This window comes from Rattus rattus, chromosome 9 (genome assembly GCF_011064425.1).
Source record: "Rattus rattus isolate New Zealand chromosome 9, Rrattus_CSIRO_v1, whole genome shotgun sequence".
NCBI lineage: Eukaryota > Metazoa > Chordata > Mammalia > Rodentia > Muridae > Rattus > Rattus rattus.
The window spans coordinates 37,853,083-37,880,361 of NC_046162.1; the positions used below are offsets into that span (position 1 = coordinate 37,853,083).

General features: G+C 48.7%; 1 protein-coding gene across 1 annotated transcript; it reads right to left on the minus strand.

Moving 5' to 3' along the window:
* Nucleotides 1-10,164: 10,164 nt before the first annotated feature.
* Nucleotides 10,165-25,300, minus strand: Atox1 (antioxidant 1 copper chaperone). The gene is made up of 4 exons (XM_032913900.1): nt 25,187-25,300; nt 18,052-18,127; nt 13,545-13,713; nt 10,165-10,308 (listed from the first exon to the last, which is right to left on the minus strand). Exons 1-3 carry the CDS (start codon nt 25,190-25,192, stop codon nt 13,589-13,591), a joined length of 207 nt encoding a protein of 68 aa, XP_032769791.1. The 5' UTR covers nt 25,193-25,300; the 3' UTR covers nt 10,165-10,308; nt 13,545-13,588.
* Nucleotides 25,301-27,279: the final 1,979 nt, after the last annotated feature.

Genomic DNA, 27,279 nt, shown 5'->3' on the forward strand with positions numbered 1-27,279 from the left:
CTGAGACCTGGGGAAACCCTTGTAAACCCAGCCTCCAACACAGGACACTATGACCTCAGCCACCACCAACCCCGCCTTTTCCCACACTGATCTCAGAGGGAAAACGCTGTTTGTCCAGAGCCTGGCCATGTTCTTCTGAGGTAGCACTGCGTCAGTGGAGATCAGTCAGACACTGTAACTGCAGTGGAGGGATGGGGGTGCGAGGACTGATGGAGAGACCATTTCAGACCTCTCCAAACCCAGCACGGGATTGGGGAGGATGCCTCTCGTGTCACGTACACTGAGCATGTCACACATGGGCCCTCAGAGATCACTCTGGGAAGGGGCTCTACTGCGCAGGCAAGGTGGGAGAGAGCTTGGGCTCTCCTGCCACAGTTGCTACACTGCCTGCCTCGACTCAGCTCAGGAGAGTGCCATGTTCACGAAAGCGCTTTATCTTGTTGGAGGTGGGGTGGGTGTATTTGTGCAGGATGCAGCAGCCTTCAGGAGTCTCGATGGCCAGGCTCCACGAGCTCCCCGTGTTAGAGCTCCCTGTGTTGGGTCCTTTACTCTGTGTTCTGTAAAGGACCCAAGGACTAAAAATTGGGCAAGTGGTGCCCACTCTGGTTTTTTTAAATTCTCAAATACATACCGACATTTGTACAAGCTGCTACTGAAGGTTCTAAGAATTCTGCCAGTAAATAATTTTGTATGATATTTTCTTCCTTCCTTCCTTCCTTCCTTCCTTCCTTCTTGTATGTGTGTGTATGTGTGTGTGAGTGAGTGAGTGTGTGTGTATGTGTGCCCACTGCTGTAGTTAAGACTGGGTCTCATGCAGCTCAGCCTGGCCTTCTGGCCTGGAACTTGCTTCTTACTCTCCTCTTTCTGCCCTCCGAGCGAACCTGCATGCTGCCTTGTGTCCTGGGATTACAAGTAGGGGCCACCACACGTGGTGAAGTTGGGTGTTGGGTGTGTTTGGTTGTTGGGAGTGATCCGGGTCTCTTTCCTCTCTTCTGGCCCTCGCAGCTGCTCCCAGGCACCCCCCTGGGGCTGTGGGTCTGCAGTCCTAACTTCTCCAAAGCAAGTCTACTCTATTCAGTCAGAGACTACAGGTGACTAGTCCTGGAGGACAGACATTAACTACAGGGCCCAATCTCTGGTATCTCCTGATGCCTAGGAGTTGGCAACAGCCTGGCTGCAAGGGACTTCTAGTCAACTGTGTGGCATGAGACTCTTGAGGGATTGAACTTGCTTCCAAATTTCAGCCATATTGCCTATGGTGATAAGAACTCTCCTGTTACTGTTTAATCTTGATCTGCCTCAGTTTCCCCTTGAGTTTCAATTTAGAAACCTTATGAAGGGCACTGGAGAGGTAGTTCAGTGGTTAGAAGCACTGCTTGCTCTTCCATAGGACCCTGGTTTGATTCCTAGCATCCCCATGGCAGCTCACAAACATCTGCAACTCCAGCTTCGGGGCATCGAATGCCTTCTTGCAGGTTCTGTAGACACCGCATGGACATGCTGCACAGACATACAGACATGCAGGCAAAACACCCGTACACATAAGATTAAAAAAGCAAGCAAGCCTATAAGGATCTCTCACAATTCTAGATCTTTCGGAGGTGGGTGAGGTGCAGGATCTCTTGTGGCCCGAGCTGGCCTTGAACTCACTGTAGAGCTGGGGATAATTTTGAACTTCTGATCCTCCTGCCTTTGCCTCCCAAGTGCTGGGTTTGTAGGCATGGGCCACCGGGTGCTGTGTTACTGTTCCGCTTGATTTGACGGGCCGGGCCTAACGTTTCTCAAACTTCTTTTTTCCGTTTTGAGACCAAGGGTTTGTGTCACACCAACGTCACTGGGCACAGAACAAATGGATAGTGTTCCTGCCACTCTGAGGTGGGAAAGGATGTGTCCACACAGGCACAGCACGAAAATGGCTGGAAAATCACCTTCTTGGCCCAGGACGCCCATCTGTCTGGAAAAGTACTGAATTATCCAAACTCTGTAAGAGTCCATCCCTTATAGCCTCCGGAAGTAACTGGGGAGCTGACTGAGACCCACTCAGTCTGGGGTGGATTCCCAGGGACGAGCTGGCTGGGTCCCATTGCCTGGCATCCATGGACTTGGTGTACCAAGAGGCTGGGCCAGCCAGCAACCACCCAGTGTGTGTCTGGACTTGTTTTTCCTGCCTTTTTCTGCTCCTTTTAGAGCCCTGCTGAATGGCCCCAGTCTCTCTGTCCTGCCCCAGCCAAGACTGGACCCCTCCGCTCTGGCCAGCTCCTCTCCCACCCGCCTTGATAAACAACCCCCTCCCTGATGAGAACCACAGCAGGGGGCTGTTTCCTCCCTCCTGCACCCCAGGATGCCTCCCTCTCCCCCGTCCGGGCTGCCTTCCCAGGTCCTTGGCTGGGAACACATGTTAACTCATCCCTGGTCCACCTGAAGGACAAGAGGCTCCCCTAAGTTTTGTTTTTAGCAGGAAACCCTTGTTTTCAAAACAAATTATTACCCAGAGTTTGCCAGTTTACAGAACAGATAAATACGGATGTTTATGACGGACTTGTTAATTATGGCTAAATATTGGAAAGAAAGTAAATTTCCATCTGTGGGGACCAGGTTAAATAAAATGACGGTGAAAACTTACAGGACTGAATGCTATCCAGTGACCTAAAGCCCAAGTCATATCCCAAGAATAACAGTGAATGCTCAGGGGGGAAATCTTCATTTTCGATGGACAATAATCAATTCACGGTTCCCTTTTCGAGCAAGGACCAGGATGACTGCTCGTTCTGTTCAACCCGACCTCCTTTTATTTAAACTCAAGTGTTGACTCGATATTTAAATGTGGTGACTGACCAAAGATCTTGTTTTATTCCAAACTCGAAGGTCTCTTGGGATATAAAGGTTTGGGACGTTAAATGTTAAACCTGGGAAAATCCCAGGCACAGAGACAAGTGCTACCTTTAATAGAAATCAGAACTTCGTATTTTAACTTAAGTTTGTTCCTTTGCAGCAGGGCCTCGCCATGTATTCCAAGCAGACCCAGAACTCACTAGGTAGACCAGGCTAACCTTGAACTCACAGAGACCCACCAGCCTCTGCCTCCGAGGGCTGGGATTTAAGACAAATTCCAACAAATCACTTTGCTTTGGTGAGAATAGGTGGAAGACTGCTAATTTCCACCCATGTAGTCACAAGCCAGTGTAGTCACAAATAGACATGAACCAGTTGCATGGGTTTTTTTGGGGGGTGTGTGTGTGTGTTTGTTTTTAAAGTTTATTTTTATTTATTTATTTATTTATTTAAAGTTTATTTTTAATTGTACTTATCTGTATGAGTGTAGGTATGTGCACATGTGCGCTGGGTGCCTGAGGTGGCCGGAGGTGTCAAATCCTTTAGAGTTGGAGTTACAGGCCATTATAAGCCATCCGCCATGGATGCTGGGAACTGAACTCAGACCCTCTACAGGAGCTTCATATTCTTAGCTACTGAGCCATCTCTCCAGCTCCATGTTCATTTATTTTGAGATGGGGGTCTCCCTATATAGCCCAGGCCAGCCTCAAACACTTCTTGATCCTCTGCCTAAGCCTCCTGAGTGCTGGAATGAAGGTGTGCATTGCTGTGGTCAGCATCCCACTTGTTTTTTGAGACCTGATCTCTCTCTGACGCTGGTGCTCACTGACTGCGCTAGGCTGGCTGGCCGGTGAGACAAATCATAAAGCAATACCATCCAGCCATTCAGAGGCATGAAACGACAAACCTAAACTCTCCAAACGATGTATTCTAAGGAAGCTGTAGGGGTTCCCTGCCCCCACCCTAGGGAAGGGGACCTCATGTCTCAATCCCCCTTGAGTGAGACTGGACAGGTGACTGTCATAGGAGCTGAGGATGGAAGAGAAAGGCTAGGCTTTAATTCTAGCACACGAAGCTACAGAGCAGGCTCCAGGGCAGCCAGGGTACACAGAGAAACCCTGTCTTTGGAAACAAGCAAACAAACAAACAAGCAAGCAAAAAAGAAAAGAGAAAAAAACAATCATTTTACAGGAGAGGGTACCAGGGCAGTCAGTCGATCCTAATGCCCTCAGGTAATGCGGCCAGAGCCAAGCCACATGACACAGGCCCCTCTCAGACAATACAGTAAAGAGGGTGTTTGACCTCTCCTAGCTCCAGTGTAAATGTTAGTCAACCATGCTAGTGGACAGCTTACAAAATACTTGGCCAGTGTTCTTCGAAACCCGGAGGATTCGGAGTTCAAATGCAACCCGGGCTGCAATAAGGAGGCACTGTTTCAAAGTAAAAGGAAAAACTTGATGATGTGTGAGGAGTGAAGGCTGGGGGTGTGGCTCAGCTGGAAGAGTGAGTGCTCCCCCCACCCCCCGTATGCCTGAAGCCCTGGGTTTCACCTCCAGTACAAACTGGGTATGATGATGCATGCCTGTGATCTGAGACACTGGAGGAAGGAGGATTGGAAATTCCAGGCTAGCCTGAGCTACATGAGATCCTGTGTCAAACAGCCCGATTGGAGCTGGGAGAGCAAGAAGAAGGCAGATGGGGGAAACTACAGTGTTCAGTTCAGCTTTGCCCAGGTCCAGAAGGCCCGAGGCACCTGCCACCACGAGAGGTTTGATCTATAGCAGTGACCAAAGAAGCTGAGGTGGCACTGGGAAGGTCGCAGTCCTGCCGAGGGATGTGGCACTCCAAGGGTTCCAGGCCTCTCGTCTCCTAGTCCTCCTGCCTCTCCTTTCTGCCGTCCTTGGCCATCTCTGGTTTTCTGGCCTTCTAATTACTGGGCATGCATAGGGACCACAGCTTCTGTTTAGGTAAAACGGAAGCCATGTGGCCACAAACAGCCACCTCTGGAAGGACTATTTCAAAATGGAGCCTGGACTGAGGGGAGAGGAGGAGACAGGCTCAGAGTGGGGGTGTTAGTGATCTTGCTGTGGAAAGACAGGGGAATGTGTTCTCAAGTGTGAGTCCCAGAAGCTGGTTCCGGTGGAGTATCTCTCAGGCTGGAGTCTGTGGGGTTATCTTCTTCCCCTGCAGCCACAGTGCCAGGCTGAGGCTAGACATTGAACCTCTACCATGTTCTTGTGTATCCTTGATTCCTCTGGATTCAGAGCATCCTCACCCAGCCACATCAGGACCTTACAAACTGGGGTAGGATCAGTGTGACTCAGTCTCCTTTGGGCTCTCGAATCTTTTCTCAGCTTCCCTTATCAAAAAAGGCATCCAGAAGGCTGGGTGGGGTGGTACATAAGTGTAATTCCGGCATTCAGGGGGCAGGAGGATCAGAAGTTCAAGGTCATCCTCAGCTAGAAAGTGAATTCAAGGCCAACCTGGAGTACTTGAGATCCTGTCACAAACAATGGCATCAGGAAAGAGGGTATTGCTGAGAAGCCTCTGGTAGTTCGATTATCTGATTTGAAATATTCTGTTCCCCAATATCCATGGGGGACAGAAGCTGGAGAGTGTAGGAGAGAGGAGAAAGAAAGGGCTTTCCTTCTGGCACTAAGAGCTGGGAAGAGCTAGGCTAATGGCCCATGTGTCACAACTTACCAGGCATGAGGAAGGCTGAAGGTAAGGGTGGGATTCACACAGGAAGCTCTCCCTGAACTGTCCAGAGCAGGGTGAGTGCTCCAAGCCTTGCTTCTGAGGGGTATCACACCAGCCAAGCCTGGGGATCACTCAATAGAAGCAGGGGTACATGACCACCTCCACTGTCCCCATTTCTGACACCCTGCATCGATAATAGCCCTGTGATATCCTTTCAGGCAAGTTCTCCTTGCCTACTTTACTCAAAGCAGAAAGTACAGGGCTGGGTGTAGCTCACTGGTGGTGAGGAGCCATGAATGATTAATGGTGATTGGGGGAAGGAGAAGCACTCTCTTCAGTGGTGTAGCCACCGGTAAGGCTCCCGCCCCACCCCCGAGGCGCCAGAAAACGACTCTTACCTGTGCTACTGCAAGCACACTTAATGGACACACACACACACACACACACACACACACACACACACACACACGCTCATGCTCACACACAGTCACACTTATGCACACACACTGATGATAAAGTGTAAGAAGCAGATTAAAGAAGCTTGGTTCATTTATGTAAACTAAGTGGACACAGGGTCACCAAAAAACACAGAATTCTAAGAATAGCCCTGACAGACACTCCCAAGAAATAACAGACTTGGGCTGTGTAAGAGATGGGCACTAATTATAGGAGATGCCAGAGAGAGGGCAGTGGCCCAAGCAACTGACCCCTCCCTCCCACATGGCACAGGCACAACCCTCCAGGCTCCACAGCTCCCTTCTCACAGTCTCTTAGCGACCATCCATTTTCCAACAGAAAGACAACATTCTCCTTTGTAGAACTGGCATCGTGAAGAATCATGGGCGATCATCACTGTCACAGGAGCTACCATGATGACCCCCATGGTATAGATGAGAAAACTGAGTTTCACAAAAGAAGCCATCACCTTCCGTAGGCTGCAGCTATCCCGGGGAGGATTATGAATGCTGAAGTCCAGAACACAGCTGGCCGCAGGTGGAAGGCCAGTCCACAGAACGGCGTCAAGGCTGGTTGCAAAGGCACATGTCTGTTATCCCAGCACTGGGGAGGATGATGCGGGAGGATGTTGAGTTGAGAGGCCAGTTGGGCTATGTAGTGAGATTCTCCCTTAAAAGATAAACCATCAGGGCTGGGGTGATGGGTAAGAATGCTTGCTGTGCAGCACGAGGACCAGAGTTCAGATCCCAGCACCCACATAACAAGCCAGTTGTGGCTGTGTGCATCTGTAACCTTAGTGCTATGGGAGGTGCAAACAGAGTAGTGCAGGCTTGCTGGATGGGGCCTTGGTCTAGAATCAGTGAGAGACTCTGTCTCAAGGGAATAAAAGATAGGGTGATAGAGCAGGACACCTGCCATCGTCCTCTGGCCTCCTCGAGTACTCACAGGCATGCATAGTTGCACCCAGAAGCAGCACATGTGCACACATACACAAAGGGAGCTGGGAAGCAGTTATGTAATGGAGTGCTTGCTTGTTTACTATGGTTTGGTGGTTAGGATCAACAACGCAAATGAGCAAAGCTGCTTTGTCTCCCAAGTTGTGGGTGCACCAGACTGGAAAGGTCTGTTCTACACGAGCCTCCCTATATCCTAGGGGAAACTTTGTAGAAACATCAAGCACTTTGAAAATCTGGAAGGTGGGCTGGGGTTAGATTGGCACGCACAACGTTCTAGGTTCGATCCCTACCATTGCATAAACCAGGCGTGATGGTGCATGTTTGCAATGCTAGCACTTGGGAGGCGGAGGCAGGAGGTCCAGAAATTCAAGGGCAATCTTGAATACTCAGTGTGCCTTGATCATGTCTCAAAAATGAAATAAACAGGGGCTGGAGAGATGGCTCTGTGGTTAAGGGATCACATTGCTCTTTCAAAGGACTTGAGTTCACTTACTGGTGCCCACAGCAGGTGGCTCACAACTGCCTCTAACTCCAGCCCCAGGGGAACCAATGTCACTGGCTTCCAAGGCAACCTGTTCTCATGGCACCCGTCAGTAGACAGACAGATTGGCTTTCAAGGAAACCTGCACTCACTAGCAATATCCACAGACGGACACGCAACTTAAAAATAAAATGTTTTTTTGTGGGGAGCAGGTTTCAAGATAGGATTTCCCTGTGGAGCCCTGGCTGGCCTGGAACTCACTGTGTAGAGGAGGCTGTCCTTGGACTCAGAGATCCACCTGCCTCTGCTTCCTGAGTGCTGGGATTAAAGGTGTGAGCCACCATCACCTGGCTATATTATAAACCTTAAATAGCAGCAACTGGGGATATTTGAGACCATCTGCATTATGACACCCTGTCCAAAAAAAAAAAAAAAAAAAAAAAAAAAAGAAAAAAAATAAAAAACTTGGGCTAGGCGTGAGGGGTCACTGGGGCTCAGTGACTAGACGCACTCGCTGGAGTCATCAAGCTCCAGGTTCAGTAAGAGACCTTGTCTTAAATAAGGAGGAGGAGGAGACTTGAAGAAGACACCAGACATTAAGCTTGGGGATGGCTTCCCTTTGGAGGCGAGCTCATCCAGGCTGCCTACTCCATTGGAAATGCCCAAGGCTTGGTTAGTGGTGCCTTTAGGGCTAGGGTCTCCTCAGGGGATCGCTGCCTCTTCTGTTCTGGTTGGTTGGAATCATTGCGTTCAGCTGAGGCCCTGAGAATTCCTTCAGAAGAACGAAATCCAAAGAACACTGCCATCTAGTGACCAAAAAGCCACTACCAGGAGACTTAGAAGCCCTGTGCTCCTAAGGGACCACAAAGGCAGAACTGGCCCTAGACTTGTTTTGTGGGCAGTTGATGAGAGCTCTTATGCAGCTGAAGCTGGCCTCAAGCTCTCTCTGCAGCTGAAGCTAGCCTCAAACTCTCTCTGCAGCTGAGGCTGGCCTCAAGCTCTCTCTGCAGCTGAAGCTGGCCTCAAGCTCTCTCTGCAGCTGAGGCTGGCCTCAAGCTCTCTCTGCAGCTGAGGCTGGCCTCAAGCTCTCTCTGCAGCTGAGGCTGGCCTTGAGCTCCAGAACCTCTTGCTTTCACTGCTCGAGGGTTTGGTGTGCTTCCTCACATTACGATAGCACTTCTCCTCAGAGTGAAGGAATGTCTCAGTTCTGGCTCCTAGGTTCCCTGGAGTGAAGGATCTGTGGTTGTCCAGATGAAGAAACGTCCGCTAGGAGAGAGAAGCTGTCTAGTCCCAGGTCATGGCTGGCCAAGGGCAGAGCTGATCTCGTCCCAGGCCCAGCAGGGTCTAGTGTCTGGTAAATGCCAGAGGATCCACATTCAGTTCCCTTTACCTTTACCATTGTAACTCCAGCTCCAAAGGTCTGATGTCCTCTTCTGGTCTCCCCAGGTACTCAGACACTTGCAGGTACACATACTTACTCCTGGTGGCACATGCCACTAATCCGAGCACGTGGGAGGCAGAAGCAGGCACTTCTCCAGAGTTTCAGGATAACCAGGGCCACATAGTGATGCCCTGACTCACAAGAACAGTGGACAATGGACACTTTACAAACTCCCTATGCACAGCAGACAGCTGTAGACAGTCGCATGGCTTTCTCCTGGCTTGGGAAAATGGAATTCTGGCTTTCAGTGTAAGTGGGCAGAAAACTCCACATCGTTTGTGAGGTGGATCTAGTTTCCTCTTTCCAGCTCCTGGACCCCAGCCTAGGTCAAGGGGCAATGACTGTCAGGATCATCAATTTCTCCCTTGATCCAGTCAAGATGGTCTGACATCTAAAATCTGTTCAAAAGCATCTCAGACACCAAGTGTGTCCTGTATGGTCTTGGGATCCAACTGGGCCATCTCTCTGGTTCCCAGCTTGGCAGCAATTCAATACCTCACACCCATGGGCTTTTTTTTTTTTTTTTAAGTTACACAACTTTAAAAAAAGTAGTGACACACGCCTTTAATTCCAGCACTCAGAAGCAGAGGCAGGAGGATCTGAGTTTGAGGTCAGTCTGGTCTACAGAGCAAATTCCAAGACAGCCAGTGCTGCAAAGAGAATTCCTGTCTTAAAAAACAAGACAAAACAAACAAACAAAAGCTACACAGACTAAACACTGCCTTGCTTTGCCAAGCAGCTCTGTAAAGGCAGTGGAGGTCTTTGAGGGGGAGGGGAAGACGTAGCAGTCCTCCATCTGTGATCCATGAAATACGGAAATGTTAGTGAGCAGTGGGTGCTGGGGGATATCTTTACTCCAAATAGTTCACACTCAATGACTCATTGTGTCTATATAAGGATCACACCCATTTGCTGAAGATACTGTTATCTCTCAGGCCTTGAACACTGACAGGTTAAGTAAAACAGCTGGGAGGTGCTGGAGCCCAAACCCTACCGGAGTAGCCTGTCTTCACAGTGGCTTCCCATTTTTCTAACTGCTTTCAAGTCTCCTCTCTTACATTCAGTTCACTTGGTAGCTTTTCAAATACAGAGTCTACATAGTGAGAAGAAAATCACTGATCTGGCCCAATGATTCCCATTGCAGAGAGGCTCAGAGAGAGCAGTGGGCTGCTCAAAATCACACAGCAGAGAATGGGTGTGTGCTGGGAACCTGACCTTGAATGGGAAGCCCTAGCAACATAGGCAAGCAAGAGCAGCCTGTGGATGAGCAAGCAGTACCAAGAACACACAACAGACACTTCATCAACAAATGCAGCTTGACTTTAATTGCAAGGAAGCTGGCAGGGAGCCAGCAGGGAAGGCCTGTCTCGGCAGGAATTCCATGGAGGAGCTGGACTGAGCAGTTGGTGTTCCAGATCAGCGGGGGAGACCAGATCAACAGTCTAGGAGAAAGAGAAAATAAGACGGATCAATGGCGCCACCTACTGTGAATGGGCAACATTGCATTTCAGTCTGTGGCAGCCTCTCTGCACTGCCCATGGTTACTGGTGCCTGCAAAGGTGAAACTCTGTATGGTTAGAGTCTGTTACAAAGTAACCAGATGTGGAACTTTGGGTCTGGGTGAGGGGCAGGAGCGGACTATTTCCACACAGAGCTTATACATGTTTGGCACTCCCAGACTGAAAAATCAGAGAACTAGGCTTGGCTGACTTCTGTAATACCAACACTGGAGATAGAAGCAGAAGGATCAGGAGTTCAAGGCCAGCCTGAACTACACGATTTCATTAATAACAACAACAACAATTTAAAAAATGCCAGAAGGTGGTGATGCACTCCTTTAATTCCAGCACTCAGGAGGCAGAGGGAATCTCTGAGAGTTTTGGGTCTATGTACAGAGTGAGTTCTAGGAGTGCAAAGGCTACACAAAGAAACCCTGTCTTTAAAAACAAAAAACAGCAGCAGCAAATCGACCTAACAAAACAGGCACGATGAAGGTGAGGGATGCCTGTGATCCCAGCCTGGGGAGATGGAGATAGGGATGGTCAGAAAACTCAAGATCATTTTCATTAAATCAGGGTTCAGGGTTAGCCTGGGCTAGGTGAGACCCTCTCTCAAATGAACAAGCAAAGAAATAGATGCTGTATCATTCCCTTGTGGGAAGTATCCAGGCTCTCCCAGAGTGGCAGGAAGCAGACTGGCACCATCAGAGGAAATAGTGGGGGTGACTGGGGAACCACTGCTTGATGGACATGAGGTATTTTTCTCAGACACTGAAAATGTTCTGAAGTACAGGTGTGGTTGTGCTCCACCACAAATGCATAGTCTTATGAATGGCGCCCATGAACACGGCTAACTATATCACATCAACTGCATTTTCGCCTTGATAACAAAAGCCACAAGGAGCAAAGCCGCACTTTGCCACCAGCAGGCGCTACTTTAGTTACGGGGGCTGTTCTTCCTTCCTCCCAGTTCCTCTCCACAGAGACCATGCTTATCAAATACAACCTTTTCCATAGTTAAACAAACCCTTTTGGTTTGGTTTGTTTGTTGCTTGGTTTGTTTGATACAGGGCTTCTCTGTGTAGCCCTGGCTGGCCTTGAACTCAGAAATCTGCCTGCCTCTGCTTCTCGGCTGAGATTAAAGGTCTGTGCATCACCACCCAGCTAAATAAACATTTTCCTAAGAATGGTGTTAGTATTTGAGTCATCATATGTGTGTGTGTGAAGGCCCAGGGCAGGTTTAGTCTCTCCTTCCACCTTTAGAAGATCAAACTCAGCTCTCCAGGTCTGCATACAAGGTGCCTTTACCCACTCCGCCTTCTTCCTGGAGCTCACACACAGCCTTACCTGGACGACTGCCTGGGGACTCAACCTGTAACCACAGCATTTGAGGGGTTAGGGCAGAATTGTTGCCACTTCCAGATGGCCTGGGTTAGCTCTATTTCAAAAATGATTTTTTAAAAGTAGAGAAAAGGTTGTTTGGAGAGATGGAGGCCAGTGTCCCACCCATTCACCCAACCCACAAAACCCAGGGATGCTGGACCATGCTGGATGCGGGCCCCAAGCACAGCAAAAGCTGTTGTAGAGGACAAGCCTTAAGGAGGCTGCACAGGAACCAGGAAAGCCAGCAGGGCAGAGTGGAGGGGTTTGTCTCCTTCATAGATTAAATCTCAGGCACATAAAACATGTCCAAGTCATCTATGCTGGAGCATTCCTGGACATGGACCAAATCCATAGCCATAAAAGGCAGGGGAAACAATAACTTTTATTTACTTATTTATTTAAGGTGTGTGTGTGTGTGTGTGTGTGTGTGTGTGTGTGTGTGTGTGTGTGTGTGTGTGTATGCATGTGTGGGGGGCAGAAGACAATTTGAGGGACCCCGTTCTCTCCTTCCACCACATGGGTCCTGGAGATTGAACTCCATTGTCAGGCTTGGCAGCAGGCACCCTCAACCTGCTGAACCATCTTTCTGTCCTTGTTATTTTTAAATTTATTTTTTGAGACAGGGTCTCTTTATGTCACCCAGGTTAGCCTTGACTTGCTGCTTCTCCTCTCCTGCCTTAGCCTCCTAGATCATCTTCACTTTTTGATTTGCTGGGATGTACCATACACACAGAGCACATGGCTTGTGTTCCAAGGAGATGCTTTACTCAAAGGAAACCTCCTACCTGCAGTTGGCCAGGGGGCCTCATGTGGGTCCCCTGATAGAGTCAATGCTGGCATCCATGAGGGCCCCTCTGATAGTCGATGCTACTGTAACTATCATTCACACATTTGCTCAGACGGCCTGGCTCATTCCCTCCTCTGCCACCCGCCTCCGTGGGGCTCTGGTCAAGACGCTTGCACTCACCAGGCCTCATGTTTCTCAGTCCCAAAGAGGACACAAACCACCAAAGTGACCACAGTAACTCATGTGTCAGGCACACTGCAAGAGTGCTGGACACAATGAGGACTGCTAGGTGGGCAGGCAACTGTCCTGCTTCCTGATGGAAGGGCCCTGGCACTGGTCCACTTCCTGCCTCCCTGGGACCCATAAGGTGGAAGGAAGACAGCTTAGACGGGCCATTGGCTCTGCACCAGGCTGGGCTGGATCCACGTCCGGCTCCAAGTGGAAGGAAAGGCAGGGTGAACATGAACTCATGCACGGGAGTGACAGGCTTGGGACATAGGCGTCCCTGTGAAGGGACCGTCCCTTCACCAAAGTAAGAGGCTCACCATTCCAGAAGGGTCACACACTTTAAACTTAAGCCACACTGACCAAGCGAGGTACCATGGGACTCTGGGAACTTAACACGGAGCTGTCTGCTCACAGGAGGCCTTCAAGCCCTCCGAACTTCTCGTTTGTACTGGACAATGATGTGCTTGGACCCTTCCAGAGTGGGGCAGTGGGCTGAACACATCAGGGCACCCTCCTACCTAACTCCAGAAGCCCAAGCTTAGTCTGAGCACCTCAAATCCAGGAATCCCAGTTGCAGTGTACTCTAAAACTAGAGCGAGCCAACTCAATGGTGAGAAGGTTTGGGGTTTTTCTATTACGGATGCCCTCTGGGTGAATTTAGGCAAAGATTTCAAATCTCAAAGAAATTACAGTCTGAACTGCTTCTGGGCTCAAGTCTTTCAGAAGAGGGATCCCAGGAGAAGCAACGGGCTTGTTTGACAATGGCTTGGACCTCACCCACCTGCCTCTTCAGTTTCTATCCGGAAGGACTCGCCCAGGTCCTGGCTACTTGGGGCCAAGGTAGGAGACCGCTTTTCCTGTTTTGTTGAGAGTTGCCAGCAGGATGTCTGAGCTGTGCTCAGACTCGATGCAGACCTTCTTGTTGGGCAAGTCAATGTTGAACTCCACTCCTGCAGGGAGAAGCAGGGATGTGGGAGGGGGAAGCGGGACCCCTCCACTCACTGGAACAAAGAGGTCAGCCTCCTTAATTATTCCTGAAACACCAGGGCTTCTCCGGGAGCCAGGGAGCAGCAAGCTCTTTCTGTTTTAGGTACCATGAGCATGGCAGGCTCTGCTGCAGGCTCTGATTTATGTGTAAGGAGTTGTGGTGATGGGGCTTCAATCCAAGGCCTCAAGTCCCAGGCGAGCACTCCACTCCTAAGCTCTTTCCTCAGCCCCACAAGTGAATTTTCTTCCCTCCATCCTCTCTTTCCCTCCTCCCCACTTCCCCAGTCCTACCATCACTGTTACTTCACTTTTCTATGCCCACGCTAACCTCCCAATTTAGTAACACAGAGCCTTCCTTCCCTTTCTTTATAATCTTATTTAAAACGTTAAAAAATTATGTATATGTTTGGGCCTGGGTGTGGGTATGTTCATGAGTAGAGGTGTCCCTGAAGGCCAGAGGTGTAGGGTCTGGAGTTTTAAGTGGGTATGAGCCACCAGATGTGAGTGCCAGGTCCTCTACAAGAGAAGTGCATACCTTTAACCATTGAGGCATCCTCTCTGCCCCCGATTTACTTATTTTTATGTATATGAGTGCTTTCTTGCATGTATATCTGTGTACCGCACGGTGCAGTGCCCATGGAGGTCAGAAGAGAGTGTCGGTTCCCTGGGCTGTGAACCACTGTATGGTGCTGAGGTGAGAGTCCAGCTCCTCTGCAGGGGCAGCGAGTGCTCTCATCTCCAATCCCTTTTATTTCTTTTCAAAATTTTATTATATTTTAATAAGAGCATAGGTGAGTGTGTGTTAACAAGTGTGTGAAAAGAATGTATACAAGCGTGTGTATGTGTGTGAGCGTATGGGGGGATGAATGTGAGTGTAAGGGAGTGTATGATAGTGTGTCAGTGAGCATAAGTGGGAGTACATGTGAGTGAGGAAAATGAGCGCGCGTGCATGCGTGCGTGTGTGTAATGGTCAGAGGGCAGAATAAACTCACTCTTTCCCACTGAGTATCTAATACTTGAGCTCTCTCTGTCTCTGTCTCTCTCTTAATGTGGTACTGGGTCTCACGTGCTTATCCTACCATTGGAGCCTTGGGGCTCCCTGTGTGTGTGTGTGTGTGTGTGTGTGTGTGTGCGCGCGCGCGCGCGCGTGCGCGTGCTACTGGTACAAAGGACATCAGACACACCCAGCAAGCACTCTGTCACTGAGCTTCATCCATCCCCAGGTTTCTTGATACTTTTTATTTTGAGGAGGTCTCACTCAGTTATCCAGAGTAGCTCTGAATTCCACAAACTCACTCTAAAGTCCCGGGAGGCCTGAGCTTGTCACTTTCCTGTCTTAGCTTCCTGTGTAGTGTGATCACAGGCCTAGTTTTGTTTTTTTTTTTTTTGTTTTTTGTTTTTTTGGGTTGTTTGTGGTTTTCATTTTTTAAGATGGGGATTCTCTGTGTCACCTGTCTTGAAACTCACTTGGTTGGCTGGTCTGGAACTCACAGAGATCCACCTGCCTCTGCCTCTAGAATGCTGGGATTAAAGGTGTATGCTACCACTTGCTTTTCAATAGCTCTCCAGTTTTCCTAGGCGTTCCGACATCTGCTCACTGACTCGATCCTTCTGAGGACGGAGGATCAGGGTCTGCCTGCCATCCCACAGCCAGCGCCCCCAAGCCCACCTGGCCATGCCTGTGCAATGCTTCCACACTGCAAACTGGAATAGAGCTGTGGGGCAACAGCCTGGAACATGTGGGATGTGAACAGACACTGCCAAACTGCCTTTCTGATTTTTTAAAAAGACTTATTTAATATATAAGTACACTGTAGCTGTTTTCAGACACACCAGAAGAGCGCATTGGATTCCCTTACAAATGGTTATGAGCCACCAATGGTTGCTGGAATTTGAACTCAGGATCTCTGGAAGAGCAGTCCGTGCTCTTAACCACTGAGACATCTCTCCAGCCCCAAACTTGTCACACCAGAAAATGAAAACCCACAATGCCCTCCTCTAAAATGGCATGTCAATGAAAAGGGCTGGGTAGCTATGGTCAGGACTATTACAGGCCTTGGCTTCCCCAGCTATCACAAAGGGGTTGGGGTTAGACTAAATGTTCTTTCCTGTCTAAGTCCTTAGTCTGACTACCCAGCCCCTAAGCAACTCAAAAACCCTTCCACTGTCCTCAACAGGAGAAGCACAAGGGAGCGCCTTAGTTAAGGTTTCTATCACTGTGATAAAAACACTATGGCCAAAAACAACCTAGGGAGGAAAGGCTTTATTCTGTTTAAACTTCCACATCACAGTCCATCATGAAGGGTAGGTCAGGGCTGGACCTCCCTGGAGGCAGGAGCTGATGCAGAGGCCATGAAGCGATGCTGCTTACTGGTTTGCCCCTGACGGTTTATTCACCTTGCTTTCTTATAGCACCCGGAGCCAGAAAGACGGGTGGCACCACCCACACTGAGTTGGACCCTCCCACATCAACCATCAGTGAAGAAAATCCACCACAGGCTTGCTCCCAGGACAATCTGGTGGGAGCATTTCCTCAGTTGAGATTCTCCCTGCTGAAATGACTGTAGCTTCTAGCACACTGATAAAACTAGCCAGTGCAAGGAGAGACTTATCAAAGGTAAAGCCCCCCTCGGCAGCAGCAGGGATGTCCAGCACATGATACAGGGCATGGCTACAATCTCTGAATCTACACATAGATTCAGTTTCGAACTTCTAAGAGGGTGCTGGAAATTGAACCCAGGGCCTTTGGAAGAGTAGGCAGTGCTCCTAACCACTGAGCCATTTCTTCAGCATCTCCCATTTCATTTCAAAAGTGTCTTGGGCACAGGCTGACATTCTCAGATCTTATCTGGGGAGGGTCAAACCCTGGGGAGGGAAGCCTGTAGCCTTGTGGGAAGTTAGCAGCCAGGTTCTCTCCAGTGTCTCAGAGTCTTGTGAACTGTGTAGCTGGGCATGGTGGTTCATGCCTGTAATCCCAGAACTCAGGCAATTGAGGCAGGGGGACTGGTGAAAGTTTGAAGTCTATCCTGGGCTACCCATGGTAAGTTCCAGGCCAGCCAGGACTACAATGGGAAACCCTGTTTTAAAAAAATACAAAAGATATTCCAGCTCATAGGGCTCAGAAGCAAGTCTCTGACTCACTCTCACTGTGGGATTTGGGCAAGGCACTTCCCCTTGGGCACTGGTGTCATCTGTCCCGTTCCACCTTGGAAAGTCCCACTCTGTGGACCAACAGTGTGAGAGCTGTTTCACCCCTCAGTGGTACTGTTCCCCTAGGTTTTATTTATTTATAAGTTGTAGAAGTAGGGTCTCACTCTGTAGTCCAGGCTGGCCTCAAAACCATGGCAAGGCCTTGTTTGTCTCTGCCTCCCAGGAGCTAGGATTACAGCTGTGGTTGGACATACCTAGCTTTGCTTTGCTTTTATAAACTTCTGATTTTACTTTCTTGCAGTACCGTGGGCTGGGTCTAGAATGTTATACATGCCGTGCAAGCACTCTACTGATGAGTGACACCCCTAGCCTCTTTGGTCATTTTTATTTTGAGACAAGGTCTCCCTAAATTGCCCAGGCTAGCCTTGAACCTTTGATCCTCCTGAGCTTCTGGGTTTACAGGCATGCACCACCAGGCCTCGTTGTTTTTACTCTGCGTATGTTGTCACACTGGAGATCACCAGCGTACTACCTAGCACCTCTAGGCTCCAGAGCTGGACAGTGTGGCCAAACACCAGCTCTGTCCTGCAGGCTCTGTGAATCCAGCCAAGTCACTGAACTCTAAACACTTCCTGTTTTCACAAAAGGAAGAGTCACTGGGCATTCAAGCAGAGGCAGGATGATGGAGTCCATGACTACCAGTTCCACATCGAGACCCTGAAGAAAGACGTGGGGGAGGGGAGAGGTGAAAGAGTCAACAAAATGGAGTTGTATATGGTGGCATGGTGGCACACGTTTGTAATCCAGCATTTGGGAGGCAGAGGCAGAAGGATTGCTGTAAATTTAGGACCAGCCTAGTCTATATGGTACACTCTAGGACAACCAGGGCTAAAAACAAGAATAAACTAGGTTGGCGGGAGTAGGGGACGGTTGGGGGGTGGGTTGCAGTGAATGAGAGAAATGTGAGGTGGCTGTAGTGGAGTCCAAAGGCATCCCCATGTAAGCCAAGTGCACACAAGGCCCACACATTTCAGTTTCACTGTTAGCCCCAGCTGAGCTGCAGCTGCAGCAGATCATTCTAGGCCTCCAGCATCTGAACATGACTCCCGGGGAACAGTCTCCCCACCCATCTCCAGTGCAGAGCCACTCACCTCCCAGCTTGTTGAGGACTCGGGAGACGGCTTCCGCACAGCCTCCACAGGTCATGTCCACAGAGAACTCGTGCTTCTACAAGAAAGAGAGATTATGTGCTAGGCCCCAGAGTGACCCATACACTGTCCAAGGGGCTACTCAGGAGTTGACAGGGAGCAGAACACAGTAGACACAATCTCACTGTAAGCCTGTCTGTGAGTCCAATCTAGTCAACAGGTAAGAGGGGGGATGCAGGGCTTCCATGTATCACAGGCAGGACCAACAGCGGCAATCTCCATGTCTTTTGCAAGGTCTGGACCATGATGAACAGGACCACCTGCAGGGCTGAGTGAGAAGCTCTTTTGCCAGTTCTCCCTTGAGGTTACTGCTTTGTGAGCTGTGGACTTTGCCTCAGGACCAGGGAACCTAGCAACCAGTGGCAGGCCCCGCCCCACCCCCCCCCCCACCCCCACCCCGGAGCTGGGGACCGAACCCAGGGCCTTGTGCTTGCTAGGCAAGCACTCTACCACTGAGCTAAATCCCCAGCTCCAGCAGGCCCCACTCTTATCATATCTGGGACCTGATTTTTCACTAGAACATTATTTTCAACATTTGAGTCACTGGGGCCTCTCCATGGGTTGCAGGTTTGCTCAGCAGCCTGGACAGGGACACAGATTATGCCAGTAGGCAGGTGACTCAGATATGTGGCCACCACTGCTCTGCTCCAAGCACCACAAGCTCAAAGGCAGTGCCTGAGTTCCAAGAAGGGGAGGGACTTCCCTGGCTCCCTGCACTGCAGACGGATGAGAAGGAACCAAGGTTCCTGAGGTTCTCCAACCTCCAAGATATCACAAGTCAAGGTAGACAAGTGCCCACCAGACTGAGCTTCTGTTCAATTCAGTGCTGCACCCAAAATACTGGGAACAGCACGGGGCACAGAGGAGGTACCAAACCCATGTGAGTTGATGGCCAGTGTCACTGCCAGACAGCTTCTGGGTCTTTGGCTGTTTTCAGAGAGGGACTGCGCCAATCCTCCCTTCCCTCACAACCTGGAAATTAGAGCATCTGGGCTCCAACACTCACAAATTGTATGCCCTGAGTAGCTTAATTCACAGGGTTCCAGTCCCTTGCCCAGGCTAAAGAATGGGACAAACAACAGGATCTGACATGTGGTAGCCAGCTCCCACTATGACTTCTACTTTCTCTGCCTCCTGGTGTTTATGCCCTCAAGAATTCATTCCATAACATTGCAGGGTAAGCCTGTGAGTATTCAACATAAGGCCAAACCACTGTTATGGTTACAATGCTAGCTTCTGCCCTGCTCCCTTCTGGGGTCGCTCTAGAGCAGTAGTTTTCAACCCTCCTAATGCTGCGACCCTTTAATACAGTTCCTCATATTGTAGTGACACGCAACCATAAAAGTATTTTTGCTGCTACTTCATAACTGTAATTTTGTTATTATGATGAATCTTAATGTAAATACATGATATACAGGATGGTATACAACCTGGTGGGACCCACAGGTTGGGAACTGCTGCTCTAGAGGAAACCAGTTGCCATGTTAAAGGACACTTTTGTATACCCCAGAGTGAGAAACAGAGTCTCCAAGGTCAAAGCCAAGGACTGGAGCAGCCTGGGCAAGCCTCTGGCTTGCACTGTTGTTCTCTTAGGTCCTAAGCCAAGCCTACTCACTCTGCCCAGCCACTCCCAGGTCCTGATTCTAGGTTTGGGGACAGGTATTATAGGGCAATAGATAGTTAATATATTAATAAGGTTAGATCATGGGACTAGGTGTTACTAGGTAAAAGTTATTGGACTCTAATAATTATTTTCCTCCATTTCTCTCTTCCTTTTGGAGAAACAAGGACTTTACCCTGAGGATGTAATTCAGTGGTACATTGCTAGCCTAGCATGTACAAAGCCCTGGGTTTACTTCCCAGTACTGAGACAGTCAAGCATAAGAAAATGCTTGGGCTATACATCTGTCTCTTGACAATGAACCTAGAAACCTGTTAGCTACCCAAGAGCCCTCCCCCTGCAATAAACACACTTGCTTTAAGCACTGGAAATAAGTTACTCCCCTTAGCTATCCCCGCCTTCTACATTTCTATTCAAATATCCCAAACCACAATCTAGGAACTCCTGGGAATGGACTGATCGAGCCTAGACTGTTTGGAGTATAAGCACAATGAGGCAAACTGTCCTCAAAGTGAAATTTTAGGGAGAATTTCCTATTTACCATCTTATGCCTATGCATAACTGGGTATGCATATGATTAAAACCAGATGTATTGTGGAAAGGGACATACACAGCAAACAAAGGCTTACATAATCTAAGCCCATCAATCAAAATAGAGAAGTACCCAAATTATATCCCAAACTCCTCCTTCTCTTGAACTCCATAAAAGGAAGCCCTAAACCGTCAGTCAGACCCTTGAGGACCCTCGCTCAGACGGCAGGATGCTGGGCTGCAGTATATTCTGGTCTGGTTTGTATATTGTTTTGTTTCAAATAGTTTCCGTGATACTTTGTAATTATTTTAGCTCTTTGGATAAGAAGTCAAGAGCATAGAAACACCCAGCCCAAGACCCCAGCCACCAGTAATATTACTGCAATAACAAAATAACAAATGACAAAAAAAATAAATAAATAACATAACGAATATCAAGAACAAAACGATGGCTCCCTCCCTGGTGCTTGATTTGTTTTGCTGTTGCTTCTTTGAGAACATGATCTCATTATGTAGCCCAGACTAGCTTGAAACTCACTATCCTGTCCATACTGGACCTCAAACTCTATCTTCCTGCCTCAGGAACCCACGTACTGCATAAATAGATACCTAAGAACATATCCAAATCCAATGCCCACCTTCCCCATGAAGCTCATCAAAATACTTCTAGGACAGGCTGAGTGAGCTTTATCTGCATGCTTGGGAGCGGAAAATGTCCCCGATTAGGCAACATTTGCATACACATAATGAGGTGTCTTGGGGATGGAACGAGTCTAAACACGAATCGTATTTATGCACACAGACGAAAGGTAATTTCATGTGATGCTGTTAATGAACCATGTTTGGGCACTTTGTGGCATCAGGCTGCTGGCTAGTCTGAAACTCCCTATGTGGTCACAAACTCACAGAGATCTGCCTGCCCCTGTCACTTGAGTACTAGGATTAATTTAGTTCTTTAATCCAAGCACTTGGGAGGCAGAGGAGGGATTAAAGTCATGCACCACCGCATTTTTTTAAATTTTTATGTGTATATGTATCCGTGCCTTCATGAGTTTATGTACACCAGGTATGTGCAGGACTGCACAGAACTCAAAGGAGGATAATAGCATCCCCTGGGAATGGAGTTTAAGTAGCTATAAGCTGCTATGTGATGGTAGGAATATAGACTTGGTCCTCTGCAATTTCCTTTTGAAAATTAGGAATTGGCAGTTAAGAATATGTACTGTTGGGCTGGAGAGATGGCTCAGTGGTTAAGAGCCCCGACTGCTCTTCCAGAGGTCCTGAGTTCAATTCCCAGCAACCACATAGTGGCTCACAACCATCTGTAAAGAGATCTGATGGAGTTGGGGATTTAGCTCAGTGGTAGAGCGCTTGCCTAGCAAGCACAAGGCCCTGGGTTCGGTCCTCAGCTCTGAAAAAAATAAAAAAAATAAATAAATAAAAAAGAGAGGTTTATATTGGGCTGGAGAGATGGCTCAGCAGTTAAGAGCACCTGACTACTCTTCCAGAGGTCCTGAGTTCAATTCCCAGCAACCACATGGTGGCTCACAACCATCTGTAAAGAGATCCGATGCCCTCTTCTGGTGTGTCTGAAGACAGCTACAGTGTACTTATATGTAATAAATGAATAAATCTTTAAAAAAAAAAAAAAAGCGGGGTGGTGCAGGCGCATGTCTTTAATCCATGCACGCTGGAAGCAGAGGCAGGCAGATCTCCAAGTTTGAGGCCAGTCTAGGCTACAGAGTGAGTTCCAGGATACACAGAAAAAACCCTGTCTAAAAAGCAAAACGAAAGATTAAAATAGGGCTGGAGGCATGGCTCAGCAGTCAAGGCTGCTTGTAGTTTTCCAGAAGACCAGAGTTTCCTGCACCATGTTGGATGTCACAGTTACCACTGTAACTCCAACTCGAAGGGAACTTCTGGTCTCTGCACACAAGTGACACTGACACACACACACACACACACACACACACACACACACACACACACACACACTAAACCTAAAAGCTAGTAAGTAGTAAGTAAATTATAGTTACTTGTTTGCACGTGGGAGGGTGTGCCATGGCCTAAGTGTGGATGTCAGGGGTCATCGGGCTTGGCAGCAGGGATCTTTACCAGCTGACCCATCCTGCAGCCCTCAGGTCCCCTTTCTGCAGCATTTTTCTAGCTTGAAAAGAAAAGCATTTGTTTCCTTTTGCTCAGGAGCCACTATGGTGGTGAGGTCATGTGTAAAAGGGTCCTAGGGAAGAGAGGCTTTCTTTGCTCCAGGCAACTCTCAGCACAGCCGGGTGCCCAGCTCCCACAACCTACTCTCAGAAGCTCTGAAAGGGGATTTCAGAGGATAGTTTTGCTCAAGGAGCTAAAGTCAATGGTTACCGAGCTCCGAACTGAGGACCACAGCAAGAAAGGACTTCTTTCACAGTACAGAGGTCAGAGGCCAGGGATCCGCCCCAGGAGGCCAACATTCCAACTCAGAGCTCCCTATCTCTGCCTACAAATTGTGCAATTAAACATGATGACAGAAAGCTGGCCTAAGGGACAGGGAGATCCAGTGTTCACAAGGGTATCCCTAGACCTGCTCCACCTTCTGGGTGTCTCCCTAGTGCCACTAGACCCCTTACAAAAGGATCCTTTAGGGTCTGAGTTTGAGGTTCAGTGGCAGAGCACATACAGGCCCTGGGCCCAACACCTAGCACCACAAAACAAAACTTTTAAGCTAGGTGTGACCGCTCACTTTTATAATCCCAACCCTTGAGAAGCTAAGGCAGGAAGACTGCTCTGAGTTTAAGAATCATCCTGGGCTACGTATTCATTCATAGCCAGCCTGGGCTACAGTGATGCTCTGTAATGATAACAAACAAAATGAATCCTCTTAAGTATAATGTATATTAATGTTATACTACATATTGTATATATTAGTTCAGAAAGCCAGTAGGTAGTATGATTCTTTTACAGACTCTAGACCTGGAAGAGTAGGAATGGAGGGGGAAAAGGAGGGGGAGGAGGAGGAAGAGGAGAATGACACTGTTCCTCTAGAGGATACTGAGTCTTTAAACACTGGTGTCTGGATTCCTGATTACTAGTATCTGCGCATCTCTGATGTGCTGGACCTTCTTCTAAACACCTTGTTACACTGTCTCCTTTAATCGCTACAATAATTCCACAAGCCAGGAAACTAATTCTTCTTTCTGAGAGGAGAAAGCTGAAGCTCTGGGATTAAGTACTGACCAGGGAGACACAGCTCATGAGTAGTATGTCCTAGGTTGGAGAGAGGACACAAAACTTGAACTTTTAACCAGTGAGGTCCACATTAAAATGAGGTAGAAGCCTGCCTACTCAATTCTACCCAACTTGACCTACATCAACATGAGTCACTACTCCTTCAGGACAGATGGATCACTGGCTGTGTACGCATTTGATGATTTAATTCTAATTAATACCAACCTTAGTCCTGAAAGGTCTGTTTTCAGTGCCTATTTTACAGATGAGGAGATAAAGACTCTGAGAGACAGAACAACTTGTCAGAGGCTGCCCAGTTGGCAACCAAGGGCAGACTTTCAGGTTTCTGGGTTAAGCTTTGGTCTGCAAGTTGTCTTGGGTAAGACTTATTTCCCTGGCTAAATTGGAGGCAGCACTTGACCAACATCTTCCCGGCATTTAGCAGTTGGCTTGATGAGGTGCCCATTTGTCTCCCATTAAATCCTGCATCCGCAGAGGCAGACACAGAATGGAGAGGTCCTCAAGCTTTTTTCTTTCTTCACTGCTGCCCCCCCCCCACAAGAGCCTGGCAGCTTCCACTCTGACATCCTAAGTTCATCAAGGAGTCTGTCACTTGGCAGGGCAGACTAGACAAACGTGCCTGGTAGGATGGACTTTATTAAGTTTTTTGTTTGTGCTTTGTGCAGCTAGGATCTGAAGACAAAGGGCAAGAACCACAAGCATGACACCTGAGAGGTTTAAGGATTCGTACCAGGAAGAAGCCTCAAGTTCATTCTCAGAAGAGAAGCTGCTAAAACACGGAATATTCCTGGGAGACCTCTGGGCTGAGAGACACTGGGAGGAAAAGGCTCCCCACTCCATAACTCTAGCCAGCATCTCGGGAACTCAACTGAGATTAGAGCTTGCCCCCAAACACGTACAACTGGTTTTGCCCAGCACTTCCCAGGTGGTCTGGCTTCAGGTTGGATCCTACCTAGCTTCCAACAATAAAATGCTTTCCCACAAGCACTGGGGTTTTTCTTTTCTTCTTGTGTAATATGTTAAGGCCTCATTTGTAAAGGCCGTCATTTAACTAAGCAAGGAGTGGGGTGAATTCAGCTCCTCCCCCCCCCCCCGGGGCTAGGGATTGAACCCAGGATCTTCCGCTTCCTAGGCAAGCGCTCTACCACTGAGCCAAATCCCCAACCCCGAGTGGGGTGAATTCAAAGGCAAGATAAGCACTGCTCTCGGTTCCTCAAACTCTGCTCTGAGCTTTGGGAACTCCTGGTTGGGAAGAAAGTACCCTGTCGAGTTAGTGTCGTCCAGTGCTGAGATGGAAGTACTGAGTGGGCTGGAGAGGTGAACACAGACCTGCTTCTCTGGAAACCCATCAGCACGGCTGCAGGAGCATGCACGTGGAAAAGACAGGTACCGGCATCCCTATGTGGGTTCTGTGCCCCACCTCCCTGCCTCAGTTTTCCCATCATGCAGAAAAGGATGGGGCTGCCTCTTAAAGACTCTCTAGAGCGATCCGGAGGCCTATGTTCTGCATTAACATTGCTCTCTGCAGCTTTTCCGAGGGTCGCGAAGCTGGAGGACCGGTACGGAAGGTAAAGTGAGAAACGACCGCAGCTCTGGCCACGGCCTATGCCCTAACTGCAGCGTCTGGCCCGGAAACCGTGCATCAGGCCGGAGACAGAGGTTCCCGCGGGCCGAACGGCCACTTACCGGCATGACTGACGCGGCACAGGCGGTGGCGGCGGCGGCGGCGGCGGTGGCGAGGACTGGAACGCCTATCCCGAACACCAAAGCGGCGTTTCCGGAGAGCGCTCCTGGAAGCCACGCCCTCAGGCCAACCCAGTCTTCGGCCGGGCCCCGCCCTAGGGATGGGCTCCACTTAATCTCCGCCCTTTCCGGGGTCTAGCTTCCGCAAGGCCCCGCCCTTTGAGGAAGACTGTTAAGTTCCGGTCCCTTCCGTCCCAGTTATAGCCAGGCTCCTCCCTTGGGCTGGCTTCCACTTGGTTACCGCCCCTTTCTGACATGAACATTTCACTAGGTACCCCCTCTCTTCGGACCCGCCAGGCTCTTTGAGGCCAGTACGAGGCTAATTTGTGGAGACCAGACCTGTACCTTCTACTGGGTCATTTCTGAAACAAGGTTAGGGAATGCGAGGCCAGGGCTCCTGGGAATGAGGGATCTGGCATTTCCCTAAAGGGACCGTCTCTCTTGCTTATTACTCAGTCCCTAAACTACAGTTGCCTGGCCTAGGGCGGCAGGTCTGTTGACCCAGTTACTAGAGTGGCTGAGGTAGAAGAAGTTTCTGGGTTCAAGGCTAACCACAGCTGTAAAGTTCAAGGCCATCTTGGACTTCTTGAGACCCTTTCCTGTAAAACATATTTAAAAAAAAAAAACAAAAAACAAAAAAACCCCCAAAAACCCAAATGTAAGGCACAGAGTAAATCAGTACACAACTCTAAATCCAGTTCTCGAAAAGTTGAGGGCCAAGTGGTGCCTTCAATCCCCGCCCTCTGGAGGCAGAGGCAGGCGGATCTCTGAGTTCAAAGCTAGCTTGGTCTACAGTGCAAGTTCCAGGATATCCAGGGCTATGTAAAAAAAAGAAAAAAAAATCTTGTCTCCAAACCAAACCAAACCAAACCAAACCAAAGCTGAGGGAGAAGGACCCAGAGGATCCAGAGTTCAAAGTGGCTGTGACCTTTAATTTCAGCACTCAGGAGGGAGCAATACCCCCACAGACTTGCCTATAGGCCAATTGGATGAAACCAATTCTTCAGTTACAGTCCTTTTCCAAAATAACCGCGGCTTGGGTCAAGTTTATCAAAAAAAAAAAAAAAAAAAATCTAACCACTCTTATCCTAAGAAAAAAAACAAAACAAAACCTGGGAGACTGTGTCTTTCTCACCCAATTACGGCAGCCCCAGTTGACCAAGTTACTTCATGACACACATGTAGAAGATGGGCTTCCTCGACAGTGCCAGAAGGACCAACAGATTAGATTTATCTCCTCCACCAGCCATTTGTGTCCTTGAGCTGAGGGCTAAGAGAAGATCCCTAAACTAAGAAGGCAATCTGTCGTTCTATGTGTCAGGATGGGTTCAGTCAGAAACTATACTAAAATTTGAACATAGAACTTATAAGAAGTTGGCTAACAGAAAAGTCTAAGAATCTAAGACTAGCTGGATGCAACGGGTGGGGATGGCGAAACAGGTGTCTATAAACAACCCCTCCCCCTATTCTTCGGAGGTTGAAGCCGGGGAAGTCATGAACTGGAGGCCAGTCTGAACCTCATGAGAACCTGTCTTAAATAAAATGAACTAAAATAAATGTAAGAACATAATAGCTAGGCATGGTAGTTAACATCGTTAATCTCATCATTTAGAATTGGAAGCAGGGGAAGACAGTGACAGTGTACTCACACACACACAATAAACAAACAAACAAACAAATAAAATCTTTAAAAAAAAAAAAAGAATTGGGAGCAGGGGGATTGCTAAAAGTTCAAGGCCAGCCTGGACTACATAATGCCATGTCCTAAGCGCTAACAACCATTCAATCTGATACAAAGTGTGATGGATGTAAGAAAATTCAACTGCCCAGAAGGTGAAGACATGGGTGTTCAAGAGATAGATCCCTCTGCAGAATGTGCCAGGGTTCTGACTGGGAGGTTTCTGGGAAAACATCTGTATCCCTCACAAAGGGAACTGACACCACTCTCTGCCTCCTTGCCCCAACTCCACATAACTTCTAGAGAACAAGGACCTCCCATGACCGCTGTCCACGACAGAAATGTCACAGAGGCTGAT

What these genes read in the sequence shown, in the direction of transcription:
- Atox1 (XM_032913900.1), bottom strand. An exon ending in AGTCCTCAACAAGCTGGGAG is followed by an intron (nt 13,714 to 18,051) that starts GTGAGTGGCTCT and finishes TTCTCCCTGCAG; the next exon opens with GAGTGGAGTTCAACATTGAC.